Source organism: Drosophila teissieri, chromosome X (assembly GCF_016746235.2).
Source record: "Drosophila teissieri strain GT53w chromosome X, Prin_Dtei_1.1, whole genome shotgun sequence".
In the NCBI taxonomy this organism is placed as follows: Eukaryota; Metazoa; Arthropoda; class Insecta; order Diptera; family Drosophilidae; genus Drosophila; species Drosophila teissieri.
This window is the reverse complement of record NC_053034.1, coordinates 17,793,046-17,812,441: the sequence shown is the minus strand read 5'-3', so window position 1 is coordinate 17,812,441 and position 19,396 is coordinate 17,793,046. Positions and strand designations below refer to the sequence as shown.

The 19,396-nt window shown below is 44.8% G+C and overlaps 2 protein-coding genes across 2 annotated transcripts; one reads left to right on the top strand and one right to left on the bottom strand.

Moving 5' to 3' along the window:
- Positions 1–204: 204 nt before the first annotated feature.
- Positions 205–18,244, bottom strand: LOC122623750. The gene is made up of 8 exons (XM_043803071.1): positions 17,753–18,244; positions 7,589–7,771; positions 5,201–5,666; positions 4,919–5,129; positions 4,001–4,845; positions 3,705–3,906; positions 2,567–3,641; positions 205–384 (listed from the first exon to the last, which is right to left on the bottom strand). The coding sequence occupies exons 1-8, from the start codon at positions 17,783–17,785 to the stop codon at positions 205–207; spliced, it is 3,195 nt and encodes a 1,064-aa protein (XP_043659006.1). The 5' UTR covers positions 17,786–18,244.
- LOC122623753 lies at positions 933–2,467 on the top strand. The gene is made up of 2 exons (XM_043803073.1): positions 933–1,185; positions 1,543–2,467. Exons 1-2 carry the CDS (start codon positions 1,086–1,088, stop codon positions 2,085–2,087), a joined length of 645 nt encoding a protein of 214 aa, XP_043659008.1. The 5' UTR covers positions 933–1,085; the 3' UTR covers positions 2,088–2,467.
- Positions 18,245–19,396: the final 1,152 nt, after the last annotated feature.

Below are 19,396 nucleotides of genomic sequence, written 5' to 3'. Positions count from 1 at the left end.
AAAGGACGTTTAAAAAATACAGTTAGCATAGAGTTACATAGGTTCGAGTAACATTAGAGCAGGTTAGTTACATACATATGCTTAATTGCCTTAGTTGCTTTGCTACACACACACATAATACCCAGTGAGTTTCGGTTCCGTTTTCTACACAAATGCGCTGAGGGGCGTGACCCCCTCGCCACGCCCCCTGGTGGACTATTCCGACTATATCGCGCTGATCGTCTCGCGGATCCAGGCGGCATTCGAGGCGATCTTGTCGTACATCCTGGGCCGCTCCACGCCCGTGGGTCCGCAGGCGATCCGCCAGGAGGAGACCCCAATAAGCGCCCACTGATTCGTTCCGGGAATTAGGCACTGGACTGGCGCTCCCGAGTACTCCTCTTGCTGAAAGTGTACAGAACAAAAGACAACGTTGTAAAAAATTCAATATTGATAAAATGTAATTTTGGTCCACTCTAAAAAAAATGCATTTGCTATTTGAATGTCAACAGTTATTGTCTACTCCATTATTAAATATTTAAAAAATTAATTTGTATGAATATTGTGGGACCCATTCTACTGTCTTAATATTTCACCAGCGAATTAAACTCGTGTCACCCCAATTGGCGATCGTGACGTCACACGCACGCGACATGCAGCAACGCGTTTGGCGTAGAGCAACAACAACAAGCAGTCGAAACAAAAACAAAATTCAATGAGTAATATCTGGCTGTCTCTCTTTCTTACTCTCTCCAATTGCCATTCAAGTGAGCACGAGCGAACTCACACAAGCATACAGACTTATTTGCAACCCCCGTTACCTGCGAAGGTTTACCTAGGATAGCAAACACAACAACAACTATGAGTGCAGCTGCAGGCATATAAAAGGGAAAAAGGAGATAGCTAAAAGAAGAAGCAAGGAACACCGCAAAAACAAAAAAACACATAAAACAGAGCGCAAACAGTTGACTTGCATTCATTCGATCGGCAACTTTCCAAGAGAACGCATCGCGGAGAGAAAAATAGTAGAGAGAGAGAGACAGAAGGATTTCCAGTGTAAAGATCGTTATTAATTTTACTACAATATACAACAAGAAGAGCAAAGAATGGCCGATACCAGGAGCAGTTTAAAGATCCTTTTCCAGGGCGAGACCAGCCTCATCTCCTGCGAATCCTCAAGCACCTACGAAGAGGTCATCTCCCAAGGTGAGTCACGAAATTTGAATGGAATAGTGGACTATGGTGGCGTCGTCTTCCAAGCCAATTTAATTCAAAACCTATATTTGACTGCCTTTTCTTAAGGTACACTACAAAAATGGAATCTTTTCACAACATTGACATTATTAATAGCATTCTTATGATAACATAATATTAAAATAAGATTTGCTTAATATTTCTTTCATATATCAAAATATATAGTCAATTTTTTTAATTTGTTAATTTTGCTTAAAGTACATACTAATCACAATGCAAATTTATAAATTTGAATATTTGGAAAACTATAAATTTGTGTAGGATTTCATTCATATGAATCTGATATTAATTGACTGCCTTTTATTATAGCAATGTCCCGCTTCGCCATTCCGGAGACCCAAAGGAAAGCCCTAATCCTGACCAACGGCAAGGACTACGTGTTCGAGGCGCATTTGCTGGAGTACTTCCTACTTCTGTTTCCCAGCCCGGAGATCACCTTTCACCTGAAGTTTGACTGGTCAAAGATGCGCCGCAGTCTCGGACAGACCGAGTCCCTTAAGCGAAAGCGTCTAGTGGACTCAGAGCAAACTGAGGGCCAGAAGGAGGAGGATCAAGAAAAGGAGGATTCAGTGTTGGAGTACAAGCCGGTGCCCGTCTACCGGATGAATTGCTTCCTGGGATCGCTGCCCACTGCCGGCGCCATGCCTGTGCATCGTCAGAATTGCTTTCTCAGGGAACAGTCTCAGCAGCAGCTGGATGAGATCTCCATACCTCGGCTGCAGGAGGAAGATGACCAGCAGAAGGAGCCACCCATGAAGCGTCTGCGCGTGGACGTCTGTGCCAAGCCCAGACGCACTGCGTCCACGTCAGTAGGTCCGTCCCCCGTTCCTGTCATGCGCTCGATTCGCATCTAGGTCGAAAATCAAATATTGTACATAGCTCTAGTACGTATACGATACTCCAACTAAATGTAGTCCTAAGCTAAAAGGTTGAACCAATGTTCCTAAGTCTTACACTTTACTTATCGCACCAAACAAACGTCCAAACCAAATGTTATACTATGTAAAATAACCATTTTTGTTGATAATTTTAAGCTATGTGAAAGCTACATACTTTAGTTCCTAAGCTATCTTCTGGCCTATTATGAGTTAAGATTTAATTAACCGCCTTTGTACACTTTTACTTCTCAGATATACCATTTTATAACTATTGAATTCATTGCTTCGCAACTTTCTATTTTATACAAATTACTTTTCCACTTAATTACATGAGTAACTAACTGAAAAACCAATGTATATCCCCTCTACGCTCAATGAAGTGATTCAGTTTAATAAAGCTAAGTTATAACATTATCAAAACACATTATACATTTCCCAATCTGTTGGCTACTCACCGTGCAGTCGTACTTCTGGTAGGTGGCCTCCATGCACATGGAGTTCACGGTGGCGATGGACACATTCTCGCAGGGCGCCATGTCGCCCATCTTCAGCTGGACGCGCTGCAGGTGATCCCGCTGCCGGGACCAGCCGAGTGTATTGCAGTTCGTCCAGATCTGCTCCTGAGCAGCCTTTCCAGCTGCCAGAACGGGTGCCTTGGTGGCTGTGCGGGCGGCGGTGGAGGAGGAAGTGACTGCGGAGGAGGAGGAGTAGTAGTTCACCTGCGGCGCGTGATCCGGCAGCGGGTAGCCATCCAATTCCTGGTGCAGAGCCTCCGCTTTGGGCATATGGGAGGCGGCTGATTCGGCGTCAAAGTGATCCTCCTGCTCGTCCTGATCCTCATCGGCCTGGTTCTCCGTGGAGCTGTCCTGCTGCTCCTGCGATGGGATCAGGAAGAACTGCTGGTTCTCCTGCGACAATCGACTGCGCTGCTGGCTCACCAGCTGCCCCTCCAATCGCTCGGCCACCGGAACATGGGATCTCCTCTGGGCCGGTGGCTGCTGGAGCAGCCTCCTCTGCAGGGCGTCCGGCAGGCAAATGGGTCGCACGTGATCCGAGTAACTGACAGACGTTTCCAGGCGCACCAGTGCCGCCGTCGAACCTTCAACCGGGCTCTTGATCATGCCAATGATGCGGCGCCTCTGTGTCCACGGTGCCTTGGCCGACAGACGAACGGCACCCACGATGGCCATCCAAGTGGCACGCGGCTGGCCCTGGAAACAGCCCTCGGTGGTGAGGACCCAGTCCTGCGAGATCAGGGTGCCGTCGCAAACGTGGATATCCTCGCGGAACAGGGCCACCAGCCAGGGCCAGTCCCCAGGAGCGGACATCTTCGGCAGCGAGAGGTGCTGCTTGGCATTGAAGAGCGCCGACTGGACGCCACAGCGCAGCTCCCCGCAGCCCACGTACAGCACTTGCCGCCGGGGGCAGTGCGTCCGTATGAAGCTGATCTCCGGCGCATGGGGATCCAAGACACGCACGTAGTCGTTCAAACGCTCCGTATCGTTCTGCACGTCGAATATTTCCACGGATCTAGGGGCGTATTACAGGATTAAACATTTCTCTTTATATGTATATTTTTTTCAAAATCCTTACTCGTATCCCAGGGACTTGCAAAGCGACTCGGAGACCGTTTGGCGCACCACCAGCTTGGCATCGCCCTCCAGACCCTCGGCGCACAGCTTGCCCACCACTCCCTTCTCGGAGAAGACGGCGTATCCGGCGGAATGGAAGCGGGAGAGGTACGGAACCAGCGGCTCCGGCTGCAGCAGATCGGCGGCCAGTGGAGCTATAGATACTGGAAAAGGGCAAAGATATAAGCAGCATTGAATATCATAAGCATCTCGAAATCTCTAAAGATTCTTGATTCTTGGGGAGAACTGATTACTCACGGCAATCCTTCTCATCGGCGCCGTCCGGACAGTCCGCCTTGCCATCACATCGCGCCTTGCGCGGCACACACGCCCTGCCACGCCCACAGTACAGGGCGTTGGGGGAGCAGAAGGCGCAGCTGCGCTCGTCGGAGAGGTCCGGACAATCGGCATAGCCATCGCAGAGCCGAGGACTCTGGACATTGGACTGCATGTCGCTGACGCAGTGGGGCTTCTGGTGGCACGACTGGGTGCCCGTGGACTCCGGGAAGCGTTCGCAGTCGAAGAACTGCCGGAAACGCTGCGGCAATCGACCGCCACAGCCGGCCATGAAGGACTCACAGTACTCGCGGCAAATCTGGCCCGGAGTGGGCTGCAAATCGGAGCCGTGCGTGTCGCACGGCGGCTGTAGGAGCCGGCACACAAAGTCGTAGGCCTCCCGATGGCATTCACCGTCCACCAGTTCCCGGAACACGATCACATCCTCGGCCAACTGCTCGTAGCTGGCGTGTCCCAGAAGATTCGGATAGGTCGTGATGTTGTAGCCCACCTGGCGGCAGTAGGATAGCTCCAGTGGTGAGCAGCGGCGTGGCGGCGCCGGAGTGGTCGTCACCACTGGCTCGGTGGTCTCATCGTGTCCGCCCAGCGGTGAACTGGACATCACGGGCTCCTCGATCAGGCCAGTCGTCTCCTTGATGCTCAAACTGGCCACGTCCACCGTCATGTTGGCGAAATGGCGGCGCTGCTGCGGCGGCTGGGTCATCTCCTCGTGGAACAGGGCCAAGAGGTCACCGCTGCTCACCAGACCCGCGTACGGATCGAAGATCATGTTGAAGTGCACGACTATGTTGTTGTTATCCTCGCTCCTGTGGATTCCATACCATGTAAACAAGCCATTGGAATTATTGGGAATCTAAAGAAAAGACCAGTTCTACGCACCCATCCAGTGCCAGAATCTCGCTGCCCTCGTACGCCTCCCGCAGGTCGGATCGGCGCAGGGTGAGATTGATCCGCTCCCGGTAGTCGCGCGCCTTGTGCTGGAACCGCATCGAGTTCTGGTTGGCCAGCTCCATGCTCCACTTGTCGTTCAGCACCATGAAGCGACCGCGGAAAACGCGATCTGGCAGCGGCTCCGGTCGGAAATAGGTATCTAAATGGGGTAAACAAGCGGTTGGTTGGGGATGTATTCATTGCCATGTAAATGTTTGGTGAAGTACTCACATCCCACGTAGACAAAGATTCCGGCGACGAGGAGGGCGATGAGGAATCCAGCGATGACGGCACAGCCGCACTTTTGGCCATCGCCCAGTTTCCGGCGGGTGAAGCGGATGTCCGAGTCGGTGGACAGCACGGACTCGGATTTTCTCCGCAAGCCGTGATTGTGCTGGTGCATATGGAGTTGGTGTTCCCGCTCCCGTTCTCTGTCCCGCTCCCTGTCCCTTTCCCGTTCCCGCTCACGCTCCCGATCTCGTTCCCGTTCTCGCTCCCGCTGCTGTGTGGCCTCCAGTCCAGGTGGGCCATGGGCCAAGCCTGCTCCTGCTCCTCCGCCGGCGGAAGCTGCACTTCCATTGCCGTGACTGTGGTGCGGCTTGTGGTGCCTCGTGCATCGGGTGTTGTGGAAGACCTTCGGCGGCTGAGCCGTGGTGCCCACGCCGCCACTCGGATTGGGATTACTCTGGACAACGCCCTGCGAACAGCCGAATGAAAATAAGGAAAAAATAAAGACACACTCACACACACACACACACACACACACACACACAGTTGTGTTCGCTCATCAGTGTTAAGCACTTTTCGGCGGACTCAATAATTAAGCTAGGTCGCTGACCAGCTAAGCGCCTTAAATGCTGTTCAATTTTCAGCCAAATCATGCCGTTAAATCAAATCACGGAACGAACCGGCTGAGAAAACTCTCAACAACAACAAAAACATAAACATAAACAAAAACAACTGGTGAAAAATTCAAAATCTCGCACTTGAAAATGATGGTTTTTTCTCGATTTAATGCCACTGCAGCATGCAAATGCGGCATGCAATATTCGGATATTGTGCGAGGAAGCAGCTGCATTAATTAAGGAAACTCCTATTGCATTTCGGACTTCGTTTTCTGGGTATTTGCGATGCATTTGGTGTGTATTCATGCCCAGCAATTAATTCAAATTGCGCGCCGTTGGCGTTGCCAACTTAATGAAGCATGGCAGGGCGGCGTTGCCAACCGCAGTAAATGCGGCTACCGTTAACCGGAGGTTAGTTTGAATTTGCATTTAAATAAGATTAGTTAGCTTAGAAAAAAAACATTCAATTACAAATATAAATAATTCATCATTTCACTATAGGTTGTGTTTATGTGAAGCTGGCTGAAATAGCACGTAACATAGCGGCGAAAGAGGAGGCGAGTTGGCTTTTATGTTGCAGTTGCGAAAGCGGCTAAAACAGAAAAACAGAGAAACAGAACGCAGACACGGGCACAATTTAGAAAAACAATTAAAGCGCAACTAAGGTAAGAGGAAAAAACCGCTGCCGGCTGTTGGCTGTTGGCTGTTGCCACCACTTTTCTTGGGGCCAAGACGAAAAACGGGTCAGCACTCGGCCCAGTTTCAGTTTTCCTCGTCGGCCGCGTCTGCGTGCTTCCATGTGAAGTGATGCCAAGTGATTCCAAGTGATTCCATGTGATTCCATGCGGCTCCATGTGATGTGATGCTGCCAAAGCCAACTGAACAGCAACTGAACAGCTACTGAACAGCCATAACAATGCAAACTAAAGTCCAGCGAACAACAAGTAATTAAACCCAAATGGCTTCCTCGTTTCATAATCCCCACATCGGTCAACGCTTTTCGCCGACCAGGCCAATTCCACGCTCTTAACACTTTTACGCACTTTAACACTCCGCCGCCCAGTTTCCCAATCGCATTTCGCCAATTCTCCAATTCTCTTTAGCTTCTCAAGCATGCAAATGGCAGAAGTAAGCGAATTGCAATCGTAAATTAGCTTTAGAAAGTTATTCAATAGCTTGGAATAAATATCTAAAGTTTTTTCTAGTTGAAAAGTATTAAGAAGTATTAAAAGTATGTAAAAGTATTCAAGGTATTTTAAAGTGTTCACAGTATTTAAAAGTTTTCAAAGTATTTTAAAGTATTCGAAGTATTCAAAGGTTATTTACGAAATTGTTATTAAAAGTAAAAGTTCTTAAATGAAAGCTTATGAGAAACAAACGAAGAAGTTCACTTTTTTTTTAATACTTCTCTGGACCCCTATTATCTTGCCCTCAGCTGTGCATATGTCAACCGGCCCGTCGGAGGGTTAAAGTTGGACCATCGCAGTGTGTGCAACGGTGTGCGAGTCAAGAGTCAGTCGGCCGCATAACGGTTAACGTGCTCGGCGCACGTGCATCAAGATTTTACCTCAGTTACCTCATCTCAATTCGCATCTTTCGCATCACTCGCATTTTGCCGCATTTTCTCGCATTTTCTCGCATTTCCCTGAATTTTGCCGCATTTCCCTGCATCTTGCCGCATTTCCCTGCATTTTCCACCCCTCCGCCCACCACTTTCGCTTGTGCTTTTCGTTAATTTCCTTAATTACCGCACAGTTGCGTTAATTGCGCTCACCTTCCAGTTTTTACCGTTCGTCTGCATGCTCTTCTCTTTGTTGCGATTGCTGCAGTTGTTGTTGTTGTTCTTCTTATCAGCAGCCGCCAAATTGGCCGCACTCGCATTGGTATTGGTATTGGTATTGTTGTTGGTCGCCGACAACGGGGCGGATGATTTATCCGCGTCGCGCGATTTCTTCATCTGCAAAAATTAGATAGACTAATTAATAAGACACCTTTAACTAGTTAACTAGTTTAACTATCATAGCTTCTGGCATTCAGATTATGTACAAATAGTTTGCTTTTTGTGAGTGGACACCCAAAAAAGAAGAGATTACTAGACAAATTGCAGCAAAAGATTTGCATTCGATTTCGATTTCTGTTTCGACTGAGAGCATTACTTACTTAGTTAGCAACGGATAATTTATCAAGATTTATCAAAACCAAAACCAAATAAACAAGAATTCAGTTTTAGTACAACCGCCCACGGCCAAAAAAGTTATCTTGGCAATAAAACCTAAAAAAAAGAACCCGCTGAGGTACAGTAGTCATTCCTACGCTACGCCTTTTGAGATTCACATATGTAAGTATAGTCCCTACGCCTCAATTCAATTCACTAATTGGTGCTTAGTCAAATGATTAATTAATTAAATAAGCCAGCTAGCTAACTGTTTAATAATTCGCTTGAGAAATAATTGAATCATTTGCCAAATGCCATCGATTCGAAATGGGAAGTGAATGAGTTAAATGAATCAAATGAATCACATAACTAAGTAACAAGCACTTTCCCACATTACAGCACATGTCGCATGGTGCAATTAAAAATGTGTCACAATCGCAATTGCCCATTTTGGCCATGTAATCGGAATGGTAGAAAGGTGGAAAGGTGCTCACTGTACCGCGATCAGCCGCCCAGCGAGTGGTGAAAATATAATAATAATATAATATTATAATCCATTGTTACAGACCTGGTAATGGAGACGACATGCGCCGGACGCCCGAAACTAAACAACTAAACTAAACAACTAAACAACCAAGCAACTAAACAACTCAGCCAGCGGACAGGTGCTAATTGTGCGACTCCGAATTTAGCACGGTCCGCCCGTACGGTTGCCCCCGCCTGCGGTGAACACCGCTCCCAACGACAAGTCGCCGTTCACCGCCCTCTGGGCCATTTAAACACGGCTCGCTCCAGTTTTGACCAACACCAAAAAAAGGTCCAAATAACACCAACAACCAACAACCAGCAACCAACAGTCAACGGCCAACAATCATCACAATGCAAGCGGGGACCAATGTCAAGAAAAGAAAGTTTCGCTGTTGCTTTTTTCCGCTGCTTATTGTTTACTTATTTCATTTCGTTTAGCATATTTACATATTTTTGATTATTCGCTGCCGCAGCCAGCAGTTTGCTCCCATTTCGCTCACTTGCCACCTATTTCGGTCAGTGTTCGCCGCGTAACCCTGATTTGCGGGCGGTTTCGAGCGCGGAATTTGGTATGTGGACCGCCGAAAGCCAACTGATTATAGCCACGATGGTTACGTCAAAGGTGAGTTGACCATGAATGGATCCAGCTGGGAAATGAAAGTTCTCGCTGGAAGAACCTATTCCAGGGAAAGAGGGAAACAGCTTATCTGTTTCCTAATTAAATCCCAATCAATAAAGTCGCAGGCAGCAAAGGGCGGCTGATGAATTCGGTCATCAGTGCGGTGGCTTCGCTTTCCTTTTCAAGCAATGAAAAAAAACGCAACAAAAAAATTCCGAAAATCTCGCTGCAACTTTCTTTGCGTCGCAAAGACCATGAGGTCAACCAGTGTAAAGTTGGGGACTCCTGGGAGGCATAGGCTTCGGCTTTCGATATGTGGCAGAGTTCAAAAGACTGAGGCCACGAACTCGTTTTTCCCATTTCCATTTCCATTTTCAATTTCGTTGCCACATTGACAAGTGTCATTGGAGAAAAAAGCGAAGAAGCTTCGCATTTTTGAATCGTTCGACTTTGGCTTTGGATGGCTTTGGCACAAAGCGAAAGCGAATTTTTTCGACTTTTTTTTCGTGCCAATTGCAGTCGAAAATACACTGCATTTTTTTGTTGCATTTGGTTGGTATTATATGTGCAGCTATTGTGCATTTTCAAAGCCAAGGCGCTGCAGCTGGAAATGAAAGTGTTTTTGTTGCTGCTTCTGCTTCTGCCACCGCAAACACGTTTCGGCAAACATGTTTGAGCGAACATCATTGAGTCGACATCGTCTCTTGGCTCCCAAAACAACCACAGCCCCCTCTCCTTTCCCCGTTCCACGAATTTTCCTAATTAGTCGCCCGTGTGAAAGAAAAGCGAAAACGAAACGTGGCTCCCAAACATCAGGCATCTGTGGACTTATGTACATACATACTCGAATATTCGCATTATTATGTGGCCATGTTGCGAGTAAGAGTTTCCACAGAACAATTAAAAGGCTGTATATATGCAGAAACAATGGAACCAATCCAGCAAATTGGGCTAATAATAAAATGCGCTCACAATGGCAGGCCTATATACCAAATTGTGGCATCAAATTGCTCCTTTGTCCCCACAGTTCCCACTGTATATCGGCTTTGCGCTAGGAAATCTTCATAATGCTAGTCTTGGGAAGTGAATCGACTTAGTAGTTTACTCTGATGCGTTCGAATACCCACTGGAGTTAGGAACTCGGATATTAGATCATATCGGCGTGAGTTTCGCAATGGCGAGTAATGCAAGTTGGTAATAGCAACGCTGGGTCAAGTTACTAGTACGAGACTATAGCCTTTATGCAACAAGCAGGAAACCCAAGCCAGATGCATCACCAGTAATACGGCAGTAATACGGCTGAGGGTCGAGTTTCAGCACACTAGACCATCGGACAGCCCAGTTACCAGAGTTAGGAACCCCATGCCATCCTATGCGTGAGCCACATGAAGTAGTACGCCCGCTGGTCAAGTTTCACAGCGCTCACTGGGCCACGAGTCCAGTTCGCTGAGTTAGGAGCACTGCTGGAATATCACATTTCACCGTGTGTCGAGTGCATTGTTGCCTTTGGAAGTGGAGACACGTGCCCCCAAAGTGGGAACACTCTGCATTTGAGGGGGGAGCGGGAAAAGGGAAGGGAAGGGAAGGGAATGGCAGAAAACGGCAGCTGTGACAGCTTTTCACTAATTTCCCTTCAAGCAGCCGCCGCCGCAGACTCAGTGTTTCTTGAAGTTGAAGTTTTCTCGCTTTTCTCAGTCGCAGCTGCCACTCAATCGTGACGAATTAATAACGGAACGTTTGCCGAACGAACGGGGGAAAGCTGAAGCTGAATCTGCAGCTGAACAATAAACGGAGCGGGGGGAGGGGATTGGAGCCCTCCTTCCCCCAAAGTGGCGAACAAAAAATGGGAAAAATAATAGGAAAAACGCTAACAAATCCGACGACAAGGCGACTTCAGTCGTAAGATAAAAGCGGACAGCTTTGACCCCTTCAAGGAGCATTTGCCACTGCAACTGTTGCAACTCTCTCTCTCCCCCTCTCTCTCTCACTCTCTCGCTCTCTCCGGCATGCACTGGGGGAAAAGAAGCCAAATAGAAATGCTGGACTAAAGTATTGGCTCCATTCAACAGACTTAAAATGATCTCAAGGCCAGCAAAAAGTATATCATCTCGCTGCTCTTCAATGTATTTCTATATGTATTTCTATATACATTTTCTATATAGCGTTTATAAACAGGCTAGAAACTCTATAACTTGGAGTACAATCTTCAAGTTTTTTAAAAACATCTATGAATTCTTTGAAAACTTTAGCAGCACGCCCATTTCCCCCCAATCGCATGGCTACGTGCGTGCTGGGTTATCTGCTGGCTGGGATCAAATGGAATCAGATGGAATCAGATGGGATCAGATGGGATGGTATCGTATCGGGTGAGGAATGGTGCGCATAGATGTCGCTGCCTGATAGATGGCTTCGGTTTGGCGGACTACTGCCAAGGAATCGCTGACGACGACGTGACTGAGATCGATTCTCCGATTCTCTGATTCTCTGGCCACTTGGAAACTGGGTTGCCTTCTGGTTTCTGGGTGTGTGCCTCTTCGCAGTCAAAGTGGGTGAAGTCGCAGTGAGTCACTCGTCAACTCGACGGCCTACGATCGCAACTAGCAACTAGCAACCAGCAAGCAGCAAGCCACGCCAATAATGGCAAATCAAAATGCAATGCAGCAGGGCGATGCACTGGGAGAAAGCGGCAGCACATTCACTTGGAATGTATCATACACCATAACTGTGTTAATTAAGAAATATAGGCAACAAAATCTTAGCAGAAATAAAACGTATAGTTGAACTAAATGCTAATTCTCTTCTACTTCTTTATAAAAAACAAATATTTATGAATAAGTGAAGCCATGTTTTTTGGCAGTGTACTGTGACAGCTCTTTAAGTTGGACCCACGGCTTTGTTGTGAATTCCAAATGAAGTAGAAAGTTCTCAGTTTAAACAAAAAGAGAATCGATCATTGGAATGCCGCTGGGCGCTTTCTTGGCCATTTGTTCATTTACTTTTTTATTTCCTTGGCCCACCGCACCACCTATCGCCCTCTCTTTCGCACATATGCCCCTCCTGCTCTCCCCTTCGTCGCCGTCTTCGCTGTCTTCTGGCTGGAAGAATTGTCTATTCTGAATGCGATTCTTCGGGCCAAAATGGGAATGGCTGCGATTATGTGGGAACCGAGGTAGATTTCAAAGATAAGCTTAGAAATTAGCATAAATAAATAATAAATAAATAAGCAGAGAATAGAAAAAAACACCAAATAGGGGTTGATGAACTAAATGTGTGCATGGAGAAATTCCTTTATAGGAAGATCACTTTATGTAACTTTGATGCTCGTTTGTACTTATTATAAAACTTCAATATCGATAACGACTTTCGGGCCAATCCCACGACTTTTTTACACTTTCAAGGCAACTGCGAAATGTTTATTTAAAACTTTGACATTCCCACAATTTCCCAAAAGAAAAAAGTTAATTTCCGCCGAGATTAGCATATTTAATTGAAATTTTGCAACTATTTCGGACGAGCAACTGCAGCAGGAAAATGCCACAAAAGGTAAACAGCCAAAAAGTCGAAAAAAACACGCCTTGAAAAAGCCAGCAGATATTAAAAGCAACAAATAAAAAAAAAACAATTTGCCCACGCCGCTGACGTCACTGGTTCAAGGCTGCAAGCAGTGCGCTTTTTGCCAATCGTTTTCTATATTTCAAGTTCTCAAGCACTATAAATGCGAATATAAGTGCATAAGTGCGAGAATAAATCAGAAATGTAATTATTAAGCAGAATTGCCCATTAATCGAGTAATGAGAGTTCATTGCGAAAGAGCAGAGAAATGCGGTGTGGAGAGCTTGGAGATTTGTGCTACTTTCTTTGGAGAGCGCAAACTCCGCTTTTGTGGCTTTTGGCTTTTGTCACTGCTTGCTTTGTTTGCTCCTCCATTCTTCTGCTCTCCCCTCTTCCTTCTTTCCCTCCCCCTCCCCCTTCACCGCACATCTCACTTCTAATTTATTTCAATGACATTTGTCGAAAAATGCAAGCAGTGGGAGAAAGTTCTTTTCTCTCTTTAGCACCCGCAGGAGTAGCCAGTACACAGAAAAAAAAAACGTTGGCATAATCGTTAATGTTTTTTCTTAAGCTTAAAACAAATGGGAGGTAACGGTTGAAGTGAGGCACGTATTTTTCCCAGTGCTTGAACCGCTCTACTGCTTCGATGATTTGCTACTTTGCTCTGTCAAAAGGTCGATTCGGAAAATATTTGATTGTGCTCAGACCAGCAGAAAAATCAAGCTCAGCTTAACCCACTAAAGACCGCGATTAGGAGCACTAAAAATATTACGCAAAATGAAATAAGAAATTGTTGGCATTATGTTAAAGATTGATGACTTTTAATGTGCAATATATCTCATATTAAATAAGAATGCAAAATCCCAAGTTATTACATATAGTAAACTGTCTTTTCCATATTAATTGTACATATTCCTAAGATCCACTTGGTCAATAATTCCAGGTTCAAACGGAGTAGTTGACTTTTAGAGGGTTAACTGAACTTACTTTGTTGCCAATCCTAAGTTGTTGCTGTGTTGTGGCATTTGGCCAAATGGCAGCAACATTTTATTTCATATTGTTGCTGCTGGCTTGTTGTTGCTATTGTTGCTGTTGTTGCTGGATTTTCTTTGGTAAGGTGAACCTGTTGCACATGACTGCAAAATGCGACAGCCAGTGAAAAACGCCAACTGAAGATGTATGAAAATGGCTAATAGGCAAATCTTGGGCAAAACCAAAAGTTTCGCTGCCTCTTTGCTGGTCGACGAACACTGAAATTGGCTAAATAATAAAATGGGCATAGGCCTTTTTCATGGATTGTATGCCAAATTTGGTTAAATTTGCTTTATCACTGATAATTCTTGTTGTTCTTTTGCTGCCAAGACTTTAGTGATTTCTGGTGTCGCTGGTGATTGTGCAAAAAAAAAAAGAAGGGGGAAAAATTGGCAAACGAAAACCGAAAATGGCTAAGACAATAATGGGGCCCCACAAGTCAGATAAGCCTAGAAAAACATGGAAAAAATCGCCGCAAAGCAAAATCGGCGGCAGACAACTGAAAGTTGTTGCGTTTGTTTCTAAGCCAAACGAGTTTGTTGCTGTTGTTGTTGTTGCTGCTGTTGTTTCTGTTGTTGTTGTTGTCGCTGCAATCACTTTTTGGCGCATAAACTCAAACTCAAACTCAAATCCAAGCCCAAGCCCCAACTCCAGACCAAGAGCAGACCCGTGGACTATTGGAATGCCAAGCCACACACACACATGGCGACGCACAGTCGCGGCCACAGCACTAAGGCCTTGCTTTTCCAGAGGACACACCACTTGGCAATAAGTTGTTCAAATGTGGCATTTGCCATTATTAACATGTCGCAGTTATTTTAGAGAACATCTTCGCTTCAAATTGGTTGCACTTTTTGGCATTTGCGTTGGAAGTTGGGACCTATTTGCTTGAACGCTGCTGTGCGTATGCATACGTATTCCTACAGATCGCAGTTTAAATTACAGCGGGCGGACTTGTGAGAAGAAAATGAAACGAAACCAAATGAAACGAAATGAAATGAACCCACAACAATCGCGGCATAAGCCCCAAATTGCTCAATGCTCGTTGTGTTGCCTTTGGCGGCCAACACCCGCAATTACAACAATAAAGACAACGGCAGTTTTGGGGCCTATTTAAAGCACACACGCCCTGCAACAATCAACAAACAACAACCACTAGCAACAATCAGCAACTAGCAACAATCAGCAACTAGCAACAATCAGCAACTAGCAACAATGAGCCACTAACTGGCGAGGAAAACTTTGGTCAAGCCGAAAACCTTGGTTCCAAAAAGTGGTGAATAATACGCCAGATAATAAAACAAATGTCTTTCAAATGCACTTTTTCGCAGTCCATGGCCTTGGTTTCAATTGCGAACCCATTAGAACCCAGCATTTAATGGCGACAATTTGCTGGAATACAAAGTTCTTTAGACCATGTGTGATCTTTTCAAACACTCTTCTTCAACTTTAAACTTTTAGGTTATATTAGTTATTAAGTTACTTCAAACATAGAGCATTGGCTATTCGTTTTCAAGCCACCACTTGATCACTATTATTGTTTGAAACGACATATTTTGTTTTTCGAAAAATTCTCATCAGCCGCGACAACAAAAGAAAGAGAAACAGCCATCCGAAGCATTCAACGACTCATTTCACAAACAAATTTATACACGCCACCGAAAACAGTTGCTGATTGCTGGGAGAAATACAAAATACAACACACAAAACACAAGAAACAAAACACAAGAAAAAAAACACAAGAAGCAAAACACAAGACACAAATTACAAGAGGGAAATAATAATAAAGAAAAGCAACAGAAACTGACATTTTTGCATGAAAACAGCTGCAAATTAAAATCGCAGGGAACTGAAACTCTGATTTGCAAAGACGCCGAAGACGACAACGCATTCTGCACTGAACGAAATTGCTGCTTACTTAATTTAGAATTTGGAATTTGCACTTCATATGCCACACAAATCAAGTTGTATTGGGTTCTTCACTGCCCATTTCATAATGATATACTAACAATGCAGAAATCATGTTTAATATGACTTTGTTGTTAAACCAAAATAATCGTTTTTTTTTGCAGTGTGGCAAACTTTTGATTTCTTTCGGCGAGGCGGGCCAGATTTTCACAGCGCAGCGCCCGCGGCAAAAGCAACAAACAACAAGCAACAATTTTAATAACAACAACAGCGAGCGGCAAGAGTAAGTTACTAAGTCAAAATTGGCTTATAACGGGACGCACTTTCACTTAAACGCAGCTCGAGTCGCTGCTCTCTTTCTTTGCGTGTGTGCGCGAGTGTGTGCGTGTGTGAGTGTGTATGTGTGAGTGTGTGTGTGGGGATGCTGCTGCCCCCAGCCACAAGAAGGGGGCGTGGCATTGTAATCTCCATAAGCTTAACAGTAGCCCAAGCCCACACAGTGGGTCGAAATGCCAGCAAAGTTTGAACTTCGATGAAATATAGAAACTATGCAGGTTCACTTCCTATTAATTCCTTTTTTCCCACTTTCAGCTCCCACTAAATTTGGTTAAAAGTTAATTAAACAGTGTTTGGTATTTTATAGAGCTTTTCCTATGGCATATTTTTTGACATATGCGTCTTATATTTATATATATTAGTAAGTACCTAATTTTATAAAGAGCCAAGTTTGAATTGTGATATTTTAGCTTTAAGTCGATTAAGAAAAAACACTGTATAAACTAATACATGAACATTTTAACTGTAAAAAATAAAAAACATTTAATAACTAAAAAATCAACGACTTGTATCAGGCTACGCTGGATAACAAAATGTGAATGGCATTAAGAGTGAGTTCAGTACTTTTACATAATTTCATGAAATTTAGTTTTAGCGAAAGAAAACCATAACACACGTTTGGTTGCCGACTTTTACCCGAACTATTCTCTAGTTGATGTTACTACTACTAACTTAAAGGACTAATTTTTACTTTATCAATGCCAACTATGCTGAGCACAATGATGAGCGGAATATTAAGTGGGTGCGATCGTAAGGCCGTTAACTCCGAGTGGCCACTGTACATACTGCACTTACTGCACATACAGACTACTGTGGATGCGATCCCGTTGCTGATTGGAAATCGTAAGCAGGTTACCAATATCGCCGTCTAGTGCAGCATTGTTGCATAATCCCAATCCGCAGCACGACAAAAACTAAATACAAAAAATACAACAAAATACAAAAAAACCAAACATCGCGACGCTTTTACTTTTGTTTCATTAATTATGGCTGCTCAACGATTTCCAATTATGACAGCGATTGGAAAGCCGTTTAAGCCGAGTGACCAAAAATAAGCCAAAGAAAACTAAGCTAAAACCGAAATGACCAAATATCCAAAAAGCCAAATAACCAAATAACCAAAAAGCAAAGAGTGTTGCCCTTTCAAGAATCCCCACCGATAATCGCAGATAATAAATCCATCGGATTTTGTGGAATTTCGAAAGGCATTTCAAAGGCATGGCAATAGGTATGTATGTATGCTATGGTAAATTGCCCCCAGGAATCCGCAGATATATTTCACTATTGTCTGCAAAATGGCATAACAATGCACTTGATTTTGGCCCAAGTCCTTTTTGCTTACCACTACTATCTGAAAGGTATTCGAATCTCCAACGGCGTATCTTAAAGATCCCCAACGAACTTTATAGAGTGTTTACACTACCATGATTAGCACTGCTGTTCGAACTTTCCCAGTGAAAGAAACTAGAACAGTATAGTACACCATTTGGTACTATGAATGCAGAGAGCTGTGCTAGTTTAACCACTAGTCCGATGCTAAATTAGCCATCTAATGGCGCTCGCAGATTTAATTAATGATACCTAAGCTGGGCATTGTAGCACTGTAGTGCCATGTGCCACAGTGGCCTGTGCCCGTCGACATGGAGTGGACTTGGAGAAAGAAAAGTTCCAAGTTCGCCTCATAATCCAATTAAAAAGCCGGAGAAATGTGTACTTTCAGACCTCTGATTAAGTTTAACTACTGGCCGCTGGAATTAGCCGCATTTCCTGGCGGCGGCCACGCGTAATTGATTTGAACTAGAACTCACCTGGCTGTTGCTGCAGTAGTATATGTCCGACATCCTGAATCTGGCTCTGGCTCTGGTTGTGGATGTGGGTGCGGATCTGGAGCTGCCCTCCGTCTGCTCCGCTGTCGCGGATTCGCGCCACTCGCAAACCTTTCAGCGCTTCTCCTTGCTTGCGTTATGGAAACCGAAACGAAGTGGACAGCATGCCCACCAGGTGAGGCAGGTGATCCAGGTGATCGAGGTGATCCCGGGGAACTGGCGAGCAGGTGGAGCAGCCCTAGGTGCTGGCCAAAACGGCTGCAGTGGCTGTAATGGCAACGATGGCAACCTGTTTTCTGCGCCGCGGAAAAGTGTCACACAGTGTCACCCGGTTGGCTTGCAATCGATATGGCCAGTTGACGTCGCTTGTTGTTACGATCTTTGTTTTTTGTTTTTTGCTTTTTGTTTTTGGCGGCTTAGGTTTTCCGCATACTTATCCGCATTTAGGCAGAGCCACACAATACAAACAAAACAAAATACAAAATATATACGTGTATTTATATTATTAAATGCAAACAATGCCGCACTTCACGCTCCGTCTTGCAGAACACACGACCACTGGCTTATTCGCCGCTTTTTCGCCGCTTTTCCCGCTTTCCATATGCGCATGCGCGCACCTTTCTTTCGAAAATCGCCCAGTGATGCACTCTAAATGCGAAATTTTGGATTTTTTTGGTTTGGGATCTGAGAGCCGCCACACGACCGTCTCGAGCGGAGCTTAAACGCCAACTAACTTGGCCCAAACGGGGCGACTTCTTCGGCGGCCGCAACGAAAGTTGTCGCAACCAGTTTTCAGTCTTCTGGGGCCTCATAATTTCCCACTCTTACACGCCAGCGAAATGAAACAGATGTTATGCACCATAATATTTTGAATAAGTGTTTCAAAAACAGCGCATGACTTCTAAGTCACGCAGTTTCTTAAAAATAATAAGGCTTTCTTTTTCATTTATGTATTTCATATGTTTATTATATGAAAATATACGGAATGTCGTAATTTACAAATGAGATTTAAATTTCGATCTTTGCTTTCAATTGATGGGTGCAAAATTAACTTGGTGCACACCCAATTTCTCTCTGTGTAGCCAGAGCGCGGGAGAAGAACACTGCACTTTTAAGCCGGTAATTTATGCGATGATTAATTCGAATGAAGCGGCAAAGATCCTGGCCAGATATGCATATATACACATATACACACATTTGGTATGAATGTTAGTCGATAAGAAATTGAAAATAAAAGTAAAAAATAATTAACTTTTGGCTGCAATAAAGCTGACAAGTATTCAACAAAATAACATTTCAAGAAAAGTTAAAAGCAGCTATAAAATAGTAACAATATAATTCCTAGATGTATTAACTGAGCTAATTTTAATTTCAAGTAATAAAGATATTATAGTTTACATATTTAGCAATATTATTAAAATAGTTTTGAGCGCGGCAATAAATTGGTGAAGTGGCGCCATCTTTGGTTCGGGATTTGAGGTTAGCAACTGAGGCGCTCACAAGTGAATGGCCAAACAAAGTTGAACAGCTGGCCATCGCGTTGCCAACTACAGTGAAAGTTAAACGTGAATGAAATAAGCTGACAATTGTTACCAAATATATATTTCTTAAATAGAAAATATGATT